The sequence below is a fragment of the Ahaetulla prasina genome, chromosome 5 (assembly GCF_028640845.1).
Source record: "Ahaetulla prasina isolate Xishuangbanna chromosome 5, ASM2864084v1, whole genome shotgun sequence".
NCBI lineage: Eukaryota > Metazoa > Chordata > Lepidosauria > Squamata > Colubridae > Ahaetulla > Ahaetulla prasina.
The window spans coordinates 24,949,159-24,967,523 of NC_080543.1; the positions used below are offsets into that span (position 1 = coordinate 24,949,159).

At 40.1% G+C, this 18,365-nt stretch overlaps 1 protein-coding gene across 11 annotated transcripts in view; it reads left to right on the forward strand.

The window, feature by feature from the left end:
* ZMYM2 (zinc finger MYM-type containing 2) overlaps positions 1–18,365 on the forward strand; it is an 87,104-nt gene that overhangs the window by 54,212 nt on the left and 14,527 nt on the right. For all 11 annotated transcript variants that reach the window (XM_058184474.1, XM_058184470.1, XM_058184479.1 and 8 more), the window contains 7 exons: positions 2,759–2,909; positions 5,601–5,773; positions 9,166–9,331; positions 13,894–13,928; positions 14,520–14,649; positions 15,783–15,898; positions 17,998–18,172. In XM_058184474.1, the coding sequence (XP_058040457.1) occupies positions 2,759–2,909; positions 5,601–5,773; positions 9,166–9,331; positions 13,894–13,928; positions 14,520–14,649; positions 15,783–15,898; positions 17,998–18,172 (946 nt within the window). The remainder of the gene's footprint in view (positions 1–2,758; positions 2,910–5,600; positions 5,774–9,165; positions 9,332–13,893; positions 13,929–14,519; positions 14,650–15,782; positions 15,899–17,997; positions 18,173–18,365) is intronic.

Genomic DNA, 18,365 nt, shown 5'->3' on the forward strand with positions numbered 1-18,365 from the left:
ACAGTGAATGTCTATCATCTTACTGATGCTCTTCTTACCATTCTTCATTTAGAGAAGAGCTTTCTAACAAGACTTTCAAAGCTTTTTGTCATTAGATGGACAGATTCATTCTGGCAAGGCAGTGCTTGGTGTGCTTACTACACCATACAGGTCTTTTAAAAAAATGTATACACCAAATGCTTCAAAGGAAACACAACTTGATCCAAAATAACTGCTGGGAATGATATTTTTGATATTTATTGATGAAGAGCAACTCAATTTTGGAGAGAGTTATTTAGGGTTTATTAAGGGCCGGGATAGCTCAGGCTGTTAAGAAGCCTGTTATTAGAACACAGTAGCCTGCAATTACTGCAGGTTCAAGCCTGGCCCAAGGTTGACTCAGCCTTCCATCCTTTATAAGGTAGGTAAAATGAGGACCCAGATTGTTGGGGGGGGCAATAAGTTGACTTTGTAAAAAATATACAAATAGAATGAGACTATTGCCTTATACACTGTAAGCCGCCCTGAGTCTTCGGAGAAGGGCGGGATATAAATGTAAATAATAATAATAATAATAATTTGTCTCATCTAGAGGCTTGATAGATACCAGGCACTGGTTCAAGCTTACAATATCAGCTCTGGTATGATCCAGAGTAGCAAAGTACACCTGAGAATCATCTGCATCCTGATGTTAGTTGGTGAAGAAGATGATGTTGCTAATGTTCATAAGTGCAGTAGTAAACATCCCTCATCAGACAGGCAAATCACCTAGTATTCAAGGAGAGGACCATTTTGTAGAATTTTCCAAGCACTACCAGGCAGATCCCATTGCTTCCTGGGGATCCTTTGTGAGCAGAACTAAAGGCATTTAATTTACCACATGAAAAGACACAGTGCCCAAGGTCTTTAGATGTAATTTGCAAGTTTGATTATAACTTGACAGTGGTGTTTCTGGATATGCCAGGGTCTTTGGACTCAGGTACTCTTATGCAGTTGCTACTGTAGTCCCATATAACATGTTCAGAATTTGTACTGGATGACAAACAATTATCTCTCCTGTTCCAGAATCCCCTTTTAATTCCATCACAGTAGACATGTTTATTCTATGTGTCAGTGTAGGCAGCATTCAACTTGGTGAATAAATAATGGAAGAATCTTTAATTAACAAGTTTGCACAAATATCATCATTTCCTTAGGGAAAAGTTGTTTTTCTTCACCCATTTGCTAGATAATAGTAGGTTGTTAGCACAGACCTTTGGCTCTGAAGCCACTGATACCAACCAGAAAAAAAATCAATATAATTAGGCACACTGCAGTGCCTTTGTCTTAAAGCACTGACTATCTCTGATAATGCTTGATGCTCTGGTCTGGTCTGGTCTGTTGTCTGATAGAAGAACTGAGGGTAAAATCAAAATCATTTCATTTGATGGGATAGTTTGTTCAGCATGATAGACAAGGTTCAGAAAATCAGTTATAAAGTTTGCTGCTAGACACTTTGTTTAACGTGCGGGTCCTAGGTGCTCTCTGAGCTTGCTTGTTTTCTTGCAGATGTTTCATTACCCAAACTAGGTAACATCATCAGTGCTAGTAAGGAATGCAGTTTGCTGAACACATCCATGAACACCAACTAGCAGTTAGAAGACATAATGAAAATTCTTTAATTTCACAACATATAGACAGATTTAACCATAGTTCCAGTTGGGAAAATGTGACCATCTGAGTTCAAGCCAAGCCCAAAAATGCCAGGAAGTTTCTAGAAATCTTCAAAGGAATGATTCTTTTATCCATTGCTGCCTGAAATTCCCATCTACTACTATTACCTCCTTTTGTGAAAAACAGACACTGCAATGAAGAAATAGTGGTTATTCACTGGTGACTATATTTCTTTGCCTCCCATTCTCCATCTTTCCTCCCTTGTCCTGCAGCTTTTATTTTGATTTGTTTTGCACTTAGTTGCCAGACTCAGGAATCTGAGCAGTAAACACAAGCTACAAACCAGGAATATTTATTATAGGCAAAGAAACAGGTTCCCACCAAAGTTCTTAAGTTCCATAAGGTTCTGAACTTATTTAACATGGATACGGAGTCTATTTGTGTGGATTTAAAGATGACCTGTCAAAATGTAACAGTTATGGGTAAATAACTAATTCTTTTTTGGGGGGGTAAAATGAATTTATCATGATGGTTATCAAAGCAATGGAAAGAAAAACAAGCAAAAAAAAAAGCAGAAAGAAGCTCAGAAAGGCCCCTCCCTTAGTTCATAAAGGGAGGGGATTAAACACAGTCAGACTTTCGAAGTTCTCTTGTTATAGCAACGATAAAAATAGTCATAGCCTTTCTCTGGAGTTGATTTCTTTTTGGCCTACTTAGTGGGGCTGATATAAATCTTATCACAAGATTGTGGCAACAGTTGTCCAGGTCATCTTCCTTATTCTCTACAATTTTGCTATTTATTTATGTAAAATCTGCATTACATTTAATATATAATATAATATAACAACAGAGTTGGAAGGGACCTTGGAGGCCTTCTAGTCCAACCCCCTGCCCAGGCAGGAAACCCTACACCATCTCAGTCAGATGGTTATCCAACATTTTCTTAAAAATTTCCAGTGTTGGAGCATTCACAACTTCTGCAGGCAAGTCGTTCCACTTATTAATTGTTCTAACTGTCAGGAAATTTCTCCTTAGTTCTAAGTTGCTTCTTTCCTTGATCAGTTTCCACCCATTGCTTTGTTGCTTACCAGATTGTCTACTGTGGTATTTCTGTTTCTTTAACTAGAACAAAGTGTACCAGTTTTGCAGTAAAATTTGTTCTGATGACTATAAGAAGCTACATTGTATAGTAACATACTGTGAATACTGTCAAGAGGAGAAGACTTTGCATGAAACGGTAAAATTTTCTGGTATCAAGAGACCATTCTGTAGTGAAGGTATGTTGAATATATGTTTGCCAGTATAGTCATGTAGAAGTATAATAAACAAACAAACAAAAAAGTTGTGCAGAATTATTTATTAAACTTCTATATTAGTGAATCATGTACCTCAATGGCAACATATGATAATAACACAAAATCCAGTATAAAGTAAAACCAAAAATTAATAATGACAAAACAGATTATTTAAAATAGAAACTATCTCAGACTGTCTCAACCTATTCCATAACCGCAAGGACCAAGCAATATTAGCAAGTAAGTGTCTGGAGTCCAGTTCATGTCTAAGGATTGAAGTGTCATTTACTTTCAATTGAAGTCAGTGTTTGTCAACTATTTTCTCATATGTACTAATGAGGCTTCACTGGAATACTATGTACACTTCTGGTCACCATAATACTAAAAAGATGCAGAGATCTTAGATCAGGTGTGCCAAACTCGCATCATCACGGCAGCATCACATGATGTATCAGGACATTTTTTTCCCCCATCGCTAAACCGGGCGTGGCTGTGGCCAGTACGTGACGCATCTGGCCTGCGGGCCAGGAGTTTGACAGCCCTGTCTTAAATAATGGGCAGAGTAGACCAACAAAGACGAATTGTATGATGAACGGTTGAGTGAGCTAGCCTAAGAAAGGGCTGTAAAGTATTGTGTAGCCGTCTATAAGTCTAAATGCTATTGCTAATGAAGAGAAGGATTGGGTGGGGTATAATTGTGGGGTATAAATAATAAATGATAATTGTCTTCCAGTATTTGACATGCTGTCAAAGAGAAGAGGAGATTGGCTTATTTTCCAAAACACCAGAAAGCAAGATAAGAAGTAATGGGTGATCCAATCTTGGTAACAAAAAGTTACCAAGTAAGGGTAACTTTTCTGACAGTGAGAACTATTAATCAACGGACTCACTTGCTTCCTGGAGTTGTAGGTGCTTCATCACTGGAGATTTTCAAAAATAGGTTGGATAATCATTTGATTGGGATGGTATAGCAATAGCACTTAGATTTATATACATCTTTACAGCCCAAGAGTCAGCATATTGCCCCCAACAATTTGGGTCCTCATGTTACCCACCTCGGAAGGATGGAAGACTGAGTCAACCTTGAGGTGAGATTTGAACTGCCAAATTGCAGTCAGCCAGCAGTACATTTCAGCAAAAGTACCTGCAGTACTGCACTGTAGCCACTGCGTCACCACGGCTCATATAAAGTCTTTTGCCTTGAATAGGGAATTGGATACAAGACCTCTGAGGTACCTTCCAGCCCTATGATTCTAAGTTCTGTATACTCATAATGAAGTGACTCCCTAATCTGTATTTAGTTTTCATATATATATTTTAATGTAGTCACCATTATAGGCAACAGAAGCATACTGGAGCATGCCCTACACTCACATGCACAAGGCAATGGTGGAACAGGAAAAGTAGCTTTAGATGGATTGCAAAGCCATAGTCTATAAACAATTATAACTGCCTGAAGTAAGCATAATTTATGGGAAATCAGTGAACTCCCTTTACTAAAGCTATGTTGATATGGTCCAAAGGAGAAATGAGAGTTTGCATTGTAAAACATCAGATTTTGCACATAATTTGCAGCAACCTCATGTTGCTGCCCATTATTTATGCATTCTGTTGGATCTGGGACTGTATATAATGATTTAATAGTTCATATATTCTACGCTGCTCTGAGACTATTTTATTACCTTATATTCCTGCATTACAATGCAATGGGTGGAGATGAGATTTCCTCGAGCTCTTATTTCAAAGCAGGGTAGATTATATACTGCTTAGAAAATTCTGATTTAAGTCTTAACTGCTTAGAAATTGAAACAATAATCTTGAACACCTTTCAAATTCCAGTTGGGTGGGTGTTTTTCCTCCTTTGCTATACCACTAGTAGATTCAGTATAAAAAAAAAAGATTGACATCAATCTCATTGGAAACAATAGAACTATTTGTATATGAAAAATACTACAATATTTTGTTCCTTGTAGTAACAGTGCTAGAGTTTGTTTACATTGGTGCTCATTTAGAGCCAAATAACTTTTTATAGGGGTTCAAAATAAATATATAGCTGAAAGTATCCAGAGCACACTTTCTACTTTTTAACCTGGACATAAGTGAATATATAAGTACAGTGCAGATAGTCCTTGAATAATGACTATAAGGGACAGGCTTGTGACTTATTGATTTTATCGTATATTTTTGCAGCAGTTGTTAAGTGAATGCCATTGCCATTAAGCGAACCAATGGTTCAATATGGGCTAGTTTTTCTGAAAACTGAAGTAAATGCCAGCTTTCAGTAAAACTGTCATAAAACACAATAGCGTGACCAGGGGACACCTCAAAGGGCAATTGAAACTTCAAATCCAGGTAGTAAGCACTCCCAGGGAGGTCTGTTGTGATTTCATATGGTCACTAAGCAACCGGTTGTAATTCAAGCACTGCCTGTAATTGAATCTAAAGATAACAAGGACCTCCAAGTTGAATGTTCAAACCATATATAATAAATCAAAAGAGTTGATGATTATTGACTTGGGGAGTGGCTAAAATCCTTTCTCAAAATGGTATCAGAACTTTGCAAGACAACCTTGTAAAAGCTACGAAACTAAATTTAAAAATTCCAACTAAGAAACAGGTCTGCAGTGGCACATAATTTCGGCAAATCATCTATGCTGCTTCATTTTTTTCCAGGTTGCAAGCTGCTATATAAACAAGATTTTGCAAGACGGTTAGGATTACGCTGTGTTACTTGCAATTTTTGTTCTCAACTCTGTAAAAAGGGAGCATCAAAGGAACTTGATGGAGTAGTAAGAGATTTCTGCAGTGAAGAGTGTTGCAGAAAATTTCAAGATTGGTACTATAAGGTATTGCAATATTTAACAATATTGATTTTTATAATGATTGCTAAGTACATATCTAAATTATTAGTGATATCTTCCACAATATTGTCATGTATGTGTATGTATATGTATGTATATATATGTGTGTGTGTGTGTGTTTCTTTTATAAGCTGTTACTAAGAGTAAATACATTGGTTAAATAAACAATATTCAAATCTCAATCATTTTTCTATCAATCCATGTTAATTTATTTCTGTTGAAGTTACATTTCAAGAAATAGGCGAATACTATGATCAAGTACCTCTCGGTTGAACATTGAACTAGAGATTTATAGTTCAAACTTTTACTAACAATACAAACCTGACTTTCTAGATGTAAATTAATCTAGAATATATGCAGGGGTGGGTTCTACTTACCTTTACTACTGGTTCGCAACGGGATCACGCTCGCTTACTTTGAAGCTTCTGCGCATGCGCAGATCACCCATGATGACGTTGTGGCAGGTGGGCGAACCCTCCTGCCGGTTTTACTACCAATTCTATAGAACCGGACCAAACTAGGAGCAACCCACCACTGCTGCAGTGATAACTTTTATCAATGTCTTTTGCATAACTTCATAGAGATTTTCTCTTTATCAGATTTTTGTTATTTTTGTGTCCTTGGCACAATTTATTTCCTGCATGTTTTTCTCAGTTTTTGCTATTGATTGAAAACAATGTATAAAATGCTTTATGTTTTGCTTATGTTTGTTTTGTTCTGACAGTAGAGATATCCTTTTTCATTTATCCTAAAAGTTTAGGAAAAAAAAGTGATCTAGCTTTATATTAGATATTTTCAAGAAAGTTGTTTTTGTATTATGGCTGTTTTTGTTTTTCTCTTTGCTCCCAAAAAATACAAATTATTTCCTTTCATCCGTTCAGGAATTTCTTTACATTTCCCCCCCTTTTTAATTTTGATTCTTCTATTAGAAGCAGTGCTTTTTCAAAAACTACTTAATTGTTTTTCCAGCAACTATTTTCTTTTGCTTCTCATAGCACAAACAAGAGAATAGCAATAGCACTTAAACTTATGTACTGATTTACAGTCCTCTCTAAGTGGTTTACAGAGACAGCACATTGCCCCCAACAATTTGGATTCTCATTTTACCCACCTCGGAAGGATGGTAGGCTGAGTCAACCTTGAGCCTGGTGAGATTTGAACTGCCAAATTGCAGCCAGACGGCAGTCAGCAGAAGCAGCCTGCAGTACTGTGCTCTAACCATTGTGCCACCATGGCTCATAGAAATGTTTATTAAGATATTTTGACCAAGCCATTATGGGAATTCCCACTGAAACCCTTCCTAGTATGTCTATTGCTATGGAAATAGGCTTAGCTCAGCAGAAACTTGCAATGGGATAACCTTTCTGCAGTTACTTCAGACTCCTCATGCCTATTTCTGCCAGACCATTACAGATAGTCCTCAAATTCATTTGGTGACCATTCAGAGTTATAACAGGATTGAAAAAAGTGATTTATGACCTGCTTTCACACTTATTACCATTGCAGCACCCACATGGTCACATGATCAAAATTTGGGTGCTCGGCAACTGGCATATATTGATGACAGTTGTAGTGTCCTGGGTCATGTGATCACCATTTGTAATCTTCCCAGCTGGTTTCCAGTAAAGTCAAAGGGGGAGGGAGAAGAGCCAGATTTGCTTAGCAACTGTGTAACTCACAATTGCAGTGACTCACTTAACAACTGTGGCCAAAAAGGTTGTGAAATGGGCTGCAACTCACTTAACAGCTGTCTTGCTTAGGAATGGAAATTTTGGGCTCAATTGTGGTCATTAGTCAAGGATAACAGTATACACATTTCCTTGTCTAATTCTTCTCATTGTGTATCTGTTGGGCCTATTCCTAACGTGGCCATTTTCCTGTAATTGATTGGTTGGTTGACTGAAAGCAAAATAGTCATTGAAGGGAAAATAGTAATAATATTGATTAGCTGTTAGAAAAAACGACAGTGCTTCCCTTTAAAAATGGGAGATAATCCTCCACAGTCTTCTCTGACTTTTCCCTTTCCTTACTTTCTTGTATTAAAATGGGCTCAGATTTTAAGCTAAAGAAGCATCCCAATATCAGAGTTAGATTTAAAGACTTCAGTGTTGCCCTTTTGCATTTCTGAAGAGATTAACAATGAAATAATTTCTTTGCTCCATTCTTTTTAATCCAGTGATTTGTCCTAGCGCTTGCCATGCCATCTGTTCCATGCCAGATGTTTTTATTTATTTATTTTATTTATTTATTTTTCAAATTTATATACCGCCCTATCTCCCTAAGGACTCAGGGCGGTTCACAGGCAGTTAAAATACATATAAATACAGATTAAAAAACAATTTAAAAACTTATTCTATTGCCCCAAATTTAAAATAGTATAAATAATAAAAACCCCTTAAAACCCATAACTTTAAAATCTAATCCAGTCCCGCGCAGATGAATAAGTGTGTTTTAAGCTCGCGACGAAAGGTTCGGAGGTCCGGAAGTTGGCGAAGTCCTGGAGGGAGTTCGTTCCAGAGGGTGGGAGCCCCCACAGAGAAGGCCCTTCCCCTGGGTGTCACCAGACGGCACTGCCTAGCTGACGGCACCCTGAGGAGTCCCTCTCTGTGAGAGCGCACGGGTCGGTGAGAGGTATTTGGTAGCAGTAGGCGGTCCCGTAAATAGCCCGGCCCTATGCCTTTTAAAAAAGATCTCTAGCCTATATTGCACCTCTGTCTTTTTCTGGTCATGACTGCATGTTTACTGTGCCTATCCACTTTCAATTCAAGTGGATGTCCATCTTTGAGTCGGTAGCAAGAAGAAAGCAATGCAGAGACACTCTGAATAAGATCAGCTTATTTAATTTAATCAGCTTCTTAAATGGCAACGTGTCCTACTATTCTTGAGAAAGCTACTTCAATTATCTTAAGAATGTTTTTACCAGTTTCTGTAAGGTCAAACATATGCTGGGGATACAAACAGGCTTTGGAGGGTAAACTGTTTTAGATAAGGGAAAATGTTCTTTCCCCATCTGGCTCCTCAAGATATCTCCTTAGCCCAGTAACAACATATAGGCTTTTTTCTACAAGGATTACCAATGCTTTCTTTGTCAATCAATGAAAACGCAGCAGCCTTTCTTGTACATTTAATTTTGTTCAGAAGAGTATCAGTCCCTTTTGAATTTGTTAAGATCTTATTTTGCTGCTTATGTTTGTTTGTATTACAGAATTAGAGAGGATTCTCATAGGTAAGGATATACTACCAGAAGCCTCAAATCTGAGAGAGCACAGGACATTACTCAATCATGGAAAACTTCATAAACCAACATTGTATTAAAGCATTTATGAAGCAGTAATTCTTTTTCCAAATCATTTTAGCTAACAGTATTTTTTTTTAAGGCTGCAAGATGTGACTGCTGTAAAAGTCAAGGAACTCTTAAAGAGAAAGTACAGTGGAGAGGGGAAATGAAGCACTTTTGTGATCAGCATTGCCTTCTGCGTTTCTACTGTCAACAAAATGAACCGAATATGGCAACACAAAAAGGACCAGAAAACTTACATTATGGTAGGTTCCTTTTACTAACAACTGTGTACATTGGTTTTTTTTTACATTTCAACAAATGGCAAGTTGTATTTTCTAATGTCAGATAACAGGGCATACTTTACTTCAACCTAGGAGATAGGATTACTGCAGGTCTAGATCCTATGGCATGCGTGCCCGAAGTGGCACATGGAGCCATGTTGCCTGGCATGTGCGGCATCGCCCGTTCCTCTTCCAGGTTTCTGGTGCGCATGCACATGTGACAATCAGCTGGCTTTCGTGCGTGCAGCAATGCTGGAAACTGGAAGAGCTGGTCTTCTGTTTTCCTGCATGATCATGCTCTCTGGCCACCCGATCGTCGTGTGCATGCGTTTGCCAGAAACCAGAAGTTCTCCTGTGCGCTGCTCAGAGAGTCCAAGCATGGGTTTCAAATCATCTGATTGGCTAGAGACTGAGTTGCAAAATCTTTGGCCATGCCTCCTCCTCGGGGCTGAGCCTCAGTTTTTTCAACTCAGTCGGCCTAGAGCAGTGGTTCTCAACCTTTATAGTGCTGCAACTCCTTTAATACAATTCTCCACGATGTGGCGACCCCAACCATAAAATTATTTTCATTTTGAATTTATCGCGCCTAAAGCCGTATTGGCTAGCGATCTGAACTGCTTGCAATTGCCTTGAGGACGGAGGCATTAAAGCGGAGACTCTTCCCCTATTAAGTTTATCGCACCTGAAGCCAGATTAGGCTAGTGATTGGGAGTGATTGCAGCTGGCTTGAGAGGGAGACATCAGAACAAAGATTTCTTTCTTTTTTAATTCATCGCGCCTGAAGCCGAATTCGGCTAGCAATTTGAAGAGCCTTCAGCTGGCTTGTGGAGTCAACCATTGGAGCGCGATTCTTCGACTCGCAAGTATACTTCTCATATTTCCGATGGTCTTAGGCGACCCCGGTAAATCATCATTTGACCCCCAACGGGGTCCCGACCCACAGGTTGAGAACCGCTGGCCTAGAGAGAGACATAGATTGAGTTGTTCTTACATTTTAATTAGCTTACAATTAGAAAATTGGACAAATTTGAAAAACACCTTCCATATTTGGGTAGAAGTGGCTGGAGCGCTGAAAAAGTAACAGGCTTGCCTTTTGCGTTGGGAGCGGTGGCGCCGGGGCCCAGTGGTCGGATTATTGTATCGGTGGGGTGGCAGAGCCCACAGGACATCAGAGCCGGCTTTCAAAGGACCGGGGCTCTGATCCGACCTTGGCTGGCTGCAAGAATGAATGGCCCCTCCCATAAGGCTTAAAACAGATCAGCAACGGCATTTGGGCTTTGCCGGAAATCAACGTTGGTAGCTTCGTCATCATCTTCGTCTATGTCTTGCATTTATTTTTGTATCTGTGACTTCTGAACGTTTGCCAAGAAAGGCCTTTGGCAGTTTGCCTAATTGGACCAAGGTTTGTGATAGGACTGAGGAGTTTGTGTTGGGAGGAATTTGCTTTAATTTAGTTGAACTACATTGGGAATGAAGTAATTCTCAGCTGTTCGAATAAAGTTTGTTTGTTTTTTCACTGACTGAGTTTCCTATTACCTACTTGGGCCTGGGTCACAACAACTAGATCCAAGGCCAAGCATTCCAAATCAATGTCTTCAGCATCTGACAAAGATGCCAAAAGAAGTCAGAAAGCCCTGGAAAAGCATTTTGCAAAAGCAGTCAAAGGCAGCTAGGGACCTGGGGATTTCTGGGAGTGCAATGTGCCTTGCATTTCTTTAGCATCGGAGATTCCATTGCAAACACTACTGGAGGACCAGCTAAATTGGTCTCCTAATGTGATCCCAAAGCTGCAGGAATTTCATGCTATTCCCTTTCAAGAAGAGGGTGAGCATGCCTCCGGCCTGTCTGATTCAAGATTGCTAGCTGTGTCTGGCAACAAACCTTCTGCTCCGTCAGAAGGTTTACTCCTACAGCAGCAAAGCTCTGCCCTGAGGAGAATCCAGACCAGGGCTTATCTGTAGAATTACACAATGCCATAGTACAGACTATTATTCAGGGTATTGATACAGCCCTCACCCAAAGGGGATTAATGGGGCCATTGAATCCGGGACCTTTTCGGTCTAGTGCCCTGCATCACCATTTGCATCCAGATAAAGGCTACCTTAGAGGGCCTCATTCCCCACCTCCATCAATTCACAGTGAGGCCTCACTGGAAGAGAAAGAAGAATTGGGGGATTTTGAGTTCTCAGAGGGTGAGGGAGTCTCTCCTGACAAACCCATGTATTCCGGGCTTTTTCGGCATAACTTATTTAAGATGTTGTTATTTAGGCTAAAACAACAGCCAACATGGGGAGGATGGAGAGTCTTGTGGATCACCCCATGGAGCTTCAGGATCCCTATGCCAGCCTTTTTACAGAACAGGTCACGGCGCAAGAACTTATTCCCTCACTGAAGTTTTTTGTGGATGTCATTAAAAGACAGTGGGATCAGCCTGGATCTATCCCTGCCCCAAGTGGCATGGACAAGAGAATGTACACAGTGGAGCAGGAGCTAGGAGAGCTCTTACAGATTCCAACTGTAGATGCCCCATTGGCCACTTTGGCTTCAGCGGCAATTCTCCCTTCTGACACTGCAGAAGGACTAGGGGCAGAGGATAGGAAAGCAGAGCTGTCTGCCTCTAAAACACACCAGGCAGCCGCTTGGGCAATTAGGTCGGCCACAGCCGCTTCCTCCTTCTCTAGATCATTGCTCTTATGGCTGCGGCAGATGCAGGCCAGGGCCTCTCCAGAGGATCTCTGTTTACAGCAGGCTATTAGTAAAATAATAGCAGCGGTCGAGTACTCTGCTGATGCGACTCTCAATGCCACCAAGTTTGCCTCAAGGGCACTGGTGTCCATTGTTACCTCCAGACTCTTGTTGTGGCTACGCCAGTGGCAAGCCGACATGAAATCCAAATGGAGATTAGCATCAGCTCCATTTAGGGGCTGTTTGGGAAAGTGTTAGATCCAATCCTGGTGGAAGGAAAAGACAAACGGAAGGCCCTTCCTCATCTGTCCAAGCGAGCTGAGAGGAGATCCACTCCCAGTTACCGGAGGCAGCCCTTTCGTGGCTCTGAGGCGGGATTCCCCACCCTACAATATCAGAGACAGTACCCCCATAGTATTGATAGAGCACAGGACAGGTCATTCTTCTGAGACAGTGCTCATCAATCACAATCCAGGCAGCTGCACAAAGTGACTCTCAGTCACACATCCCCATTGGCAGCCAGTTAAAGAAGTTTGCCAGCCAGTGGCTAGATACCGCTACCGATGCTTGGGCAGTACAAACAGTGAGGTTTGGACTTACTCTAGAATTTGGTTCCAGCCCTCCACAACGCTTCATTCAGTGTCCTGTTCCCAGAGATGCCACCAAGAGGGCCCTAATGGAGACCTAGATTCAGCACCTGCTGGACATTATAGCCATAGAGCTGGTGCCAGTGGGTCAGAGGGGTCTCAACTTTGATTCCGTCCTCTTTCTGGTCCCCAAGAGTTTGGGGGGGGGGGAGGCAAAGGACCATTTTGAATTTGAAGGAACTCAATGTACATATAAATGCAAAAGGTTCAAAATTCAATCTCTACATACTATCCTGGGTTGCATCAGAGATCTTTTAACATTGATAGATCTCAAGGAGGCATATCTCCATGTTCCCATCAGAATGTCCCACAGAAGGTTCCTCAGATTCTTTTATGCAACTCACCATTGGCAATACAGGGCGTTCCCCTTCGGCCTTTCCTTGGCCCTGTGAACTTTCACCAAGCTACTAGATGTCATAGCAGCACATCTGCAGGCAAGACTCATCTGCCTGCAGTGTTACCTGGATGACATATTAATTCAGTCGTTGTCCTTAATGCAGGCAAAACAAGACCTTCAGATAACGGTCCAAATTCTTCAGGATCATGGGTTTTCTGTGAATTGGGACTCTGAACCACTTACCTGAACATTCTTTCTATGTGCGCTGCAGCAGAGTCCAATCCCCCCCTGGTTCTGGCAAGATCCAGGGTCCAGGCATGGTCAATTTCATTTGTTGGGCTACGTCTTCTCCAGATCCATCTCTTTGTTGAAAAAAGTGAGGTTCAGCCAGGAGGAGGAGGAGGAGGTGTGGCCAAAGATTTTGTAACTCAGTCTCTGGCCAATCAGATGATTTGAAACCCTTGGACTCTTCTGCAGCGCACATAGAAAGAACGTTCAGATAAGCCCAACACTCCTTCATTTTCGGGCACGCACATGTACCCTGGGGAGCTCCTCTACTGGGTTTTGACCAGACGAGCACACACGTGTGCTCTCTTTTCAGCACTCAGTGCCAAAAAGGTTCACCATCACTGGTCTAGATTATCCTACATCGAATAAAATTGGCTAGTATAATTAACAATCTGGCTACAGAAAGAAAGGCGAGCATGCCACTTTCCCCACACTTACGAAGTTAATTTTGAAAATAGCTTACTGTTTAATCTTTTACTGGGTAATCTATAAAACTAGCATGACTAGGATAAAATATTGTGGTATTTAACATCTACAAATTATTGTAAGTAACAAATTACGTTAAGGTGGTTGTCTTCTGTTTATAGATCAAAGCTGCCAAACTCCCCGAACAAAAAACACAGTAAGTAAACCATGAAATATTAAAAATTCCTAGCTAGGTTAACAAAATCCCTCACAGTCTGTAGAGAATTGTATATTGTTTTCTGTCTTAATCCATAAAGTTCCTCATTATCTGTTAGAATGCTTATCTCGTACCTTTAAAAAATATGAGAAGACATGATGGGTTGTATTTCTTCATGGGTAATTTCAATAGTATAAACTGATATAAGTTAGAGTTAGAAAACCATACATATATACTTTGATATTATATGGCTCTCAGTGATAACTATCATAAATGTGTAATTGTTGAGATAACATACAAATACGAAGTTGCAATTAGTAACAAAACACATACTTACGTTAATGAATAAATTGTGTAGTAATCACTTTTGTAATAATTTTAAGTAGCTAATTTGTTTAGAACCCATTATTCTCCATGAAATGGATAAATTAAGGTAATTTTTGAAAAGAGTTAGCTAAAGACTTTGAGAAGTTTTCTCATTTCCTTCATGGATTTTTTTTCTCAGATGAATCTACCTCCTGAAAAAGAGGTTGAAATGTAGTTTATTTTATCATTTACATTTTCTAAAAGAATTTTTTTTTTAATCTGCAGGGTTCAGCCCCACCTCCTTCCCCTACACCAAATAAAGAAATGAAGAACAAAGCAGTTCTCTGCAAACCGCTAACGATGACAAAAGCTACCTTCTGTAAACCCCACATGCAAACAAAATCTTGTCAGACAGGTATTTATTTAATGGAAGGAACTTGTTCTGACCCAGCTTTAGCAGAACCAAGAAACTGACTCCTTCTTCTAAAAAACCCCTCTTTATTTAGCTCCTGTGAATTAATGGCATTCACACACTGAAAAGTCCAGGCAATAATCCTTCAAAGGGTTAATTGCAGAAACAGACCTTATCAGTTCCTTGGGATATTTGGCCAGGCCGGGAGCTTCCAGTCCCAAAGCTGTAAATTAAGTTCTGGTAAACAGTCTCTGAGGCATGAACCATTATGAGCAAACCTTCCAAAAGAAATCCGAACCACCCCTCCCCTTTCCTCCTATTTATTCCCCAGTCAGGAGGGGCCATTCAGCGTCCATGTGTGCCTTTCTTCCCGAGTTGGCTCCTTGTCCTCAGTTGTTCTTCTAACAGCTCTGCGCATGCATGCATCTGGAACAGGCCCCAGCTGTTTGTCCTCCCCACTTATCTCCGAATCCGAAGGCAGCTGGAAAATGTCTGACGGCCCTGGCCCTATCTCTGCTTCCAATGCAGAGCATCCATCAGAGCCTTCCTCAGAGTCCAGGACTGGCCCAAGTTCCTCCCCAACCTCCTCATCATCGGAGTCTGCTGCCAGCTCTGTTGGCAGCTGGCGGGCCATAACAGAATTGTTCTTATGTATGGCGTTCTGTCAGAGTGTACAATTACGGTGTCAGCTTTGGAAGCCATACTAGGCTGGAAGCTTCCCTGCTGCCACTTTCCCATGGGTGGGAAAGTAGGAGAGGGGGAGTTAGTAGGGAGGCCCATTAGACACAATAACATTCTTCCTGCCGGTCAAGGTCAGGCCGGTCCCGCAGCTGGAGAAGGAGTGGTCGGAGTGATGTCTCGAGATGGGACGGTTGGCGATTGGAGCATGTGATTGGCAAAGAAATTAGGGGTTGGGTTTGAAGTTTTGATTTACTGAGGGAAAACCCGGATCTCTCAGATTAGATTTTCCAAGATGGGCCAGTTTACCTATCCTAGTAAAAGAACTTTGAAAGATGTCTGCTTCAGAGTTTTTACTTGGGAAGGAGGATTTCTGGAATGCTGACATTCGGTTGGGTCACTTTTACGAGGTGTATGTAGTAGTGGCAAGTAACATTGCAAATTGTCTTTTATTGTAGATGATGACTGGAAAAAAGAATATGTCCCTGTGCCTGTTCCTGTACCTGTATATGTACCTGCTCCTATGCATATGTATAGTCAAACTGTTCCAGTTCCTACAACGGTTCCTGTTCCAGTAAGCTAGGTTTCAGTCTACATTTCAATTTCATTTTTCTCTGTCTTGGTTCTATCAAAATTCGCCATACCAGCATTCCTTGCTTGAGGAGATGCCTAGGAGATGCTGGAATTAATCCTATCCTAGTGAGAGTGGCTTCAGGTTTACTACGCAACACAGAGCAGACAAAAGGGGAAAGGGCCAGGCCACAGAAGGGGAATCTGGTTTAAAAAAAAAAGGTAATAGGACAACAAGCAAGACCAAGAGAGGTCCGTGAAGATCATCCCTGGGATGAAATGGTGATCGGAGATTGGCTAAAGCTTTGTAAGAAAATTAGATGTCTGCTAAAGATGTTTATTGTCAAGTCATTATAAACTTTATGCAGCAACTTCTTCTAAATAAGCTGCTGGTAAAAGACTTGTAAAAGATGGTGACGACAAGTTAAAGCCTCACTCTAAGCATCTTTCTGTTGTATGTGATCTTAAGAGGGAAAATCAATTAAAAAAAACATAACATGGAGCTTTTATCTACTGTAAGTGTCTTGCTATTGTTATGTTCCAAACTAGAACACGGGTTTTAAAAATGAGACAATTGTATACCAGAATTGGGATTTTCATTTTAAACCAGTTTATTTTCTCAAAAATACATCCAGTTATATTTAACATGTCTTCAGTTATACCTTCTACTCTTGTATTCGTAAACAAATTTCAAAATTCTTATGCCCTTTAAGACTTTTTCCCAAACATTCATATCTGAGTCTTCCTTTACTACTATGCATTAGACCATAATATATAGCTAACGCTAACCATCAGATTCCTATTTTCAGATAAGAGCTGTGGTGGTACAGTGGTTAGAATGTAGTATTGCAGGCTAACTCTGCCCACAGTCAGGAATTTGATCCTGACCAGCTCAAGGTTCATTCAGCCTTCCATATTTCTGAGGTTGGTAAAATGAGGATCCAGATTGTTAGGGCCAATAAATTGACATTTGTAAATCTCTCAGAGAATGTTGGAAGTACTATGGAGCAATATATAAGTTGAAGTGCTATTGTTATTGCTATAAATGCCTGCAACTAGCTAGATTTTTTTTTAAATTTGCATTTATATCACGCCCTTCTCCGAAGACTCAGGGCAGCTTACACTATGTTAAGCAATAGTCTTCATCCATTTGTATATTATATACAAAGTCAACTTATTGCCCCCAACAATCTGGGTCCTCATTTTACCTACCTTATAAATGATGGAAGGCTGAGTCAACCTTGGGCCTGGTGGGACTTGAACCTGCAGTAATTGCAAGCAGCTGTATTAATAACAGACTGTCTTAGCAGTCTGAGCCACCAGAGGCCCATTACCTCAGTTCATATTTTCTGATATACCATGTTTCCACGAAAATAAGAAAAAAACCCGATTGGGCTTATTATCATGGGATGTCTTATTTTGGGGGAAACAGGGTGCATGTTAGCCCTTTAATTCATAGTTAAGCCTGCATCTTCACTTCTCTGCACATATCATAAACCATTCCGCCAGATAAGACTGTCAGTACTCATATGCAGTATATCAATCCCCTTTCTGTTGGTTTCATAGACTCACAATAAATCTATTTTTCTTCTTTTCATTTCACTTGTTAAAATATTACCATTATTTCTCTTCTATTTCTCACTCTAAATCATATATCGATCTGTCTATAGCTACTTAGATGAAATGTCAATCAGAGCTTTGGTCAATTGACGCTTTCACAATACTTTGATTAAATAAAAAAAATCTATTCTATTATATTTTTTTATAAATTCAGGGAAGATATAGTCTAAGCATTCAGCCTAAGTATCTTGCCAGAGGTAGCATCATTCCCTGCTTATTTATTACACTTATGTACTGATTAGAGCCAATGTGCTACAAGCAAAACTAATGTTTGAACCCATGCATGTTTATGCTATTGTAAGTAGGCTACGATTCAGAAGGTACTTTTCATACCAAAATGCCATCATGAATTCAGAGGTACAGACAATAACATAGATATTATTAAATACCATTAAATGCTATAAGGGCTTTATTCAGTTCTTCTCTGTATTTCATTTGATAATGGCACTTAGCCAAGTTACAATATTATGATTTATATACTAGGTTCCCGTTCCAATTTTTCTGCCTACTACGCTGGAAAGCAGTGAGAAGATACTTGAAGCAATAGTAGAACTAAAAAATAAAAATCCCCCCAGTCCTGAAGAGACTTTGGATTCATTGAATGTAACAGAAGATATTTCTGAAAAAAAAGAGCATGTAGAACCTGCAGAGCTCCAAAGTATGTCTTTAATTTTTGTTTTGCCAATATCGGTGATCTATAGGTTATGTCATTAGTTTTTCTGTCATGCGCTTTGTTCCATCCTTGATTTACTTACATAAAACAGTATAATCTTTGCATCAATCAATTAGCACACTATACAGCCCAGTGGTGAAATCCAATTTTTTTTTCTACCAGCTCTGTGGGCATAGCA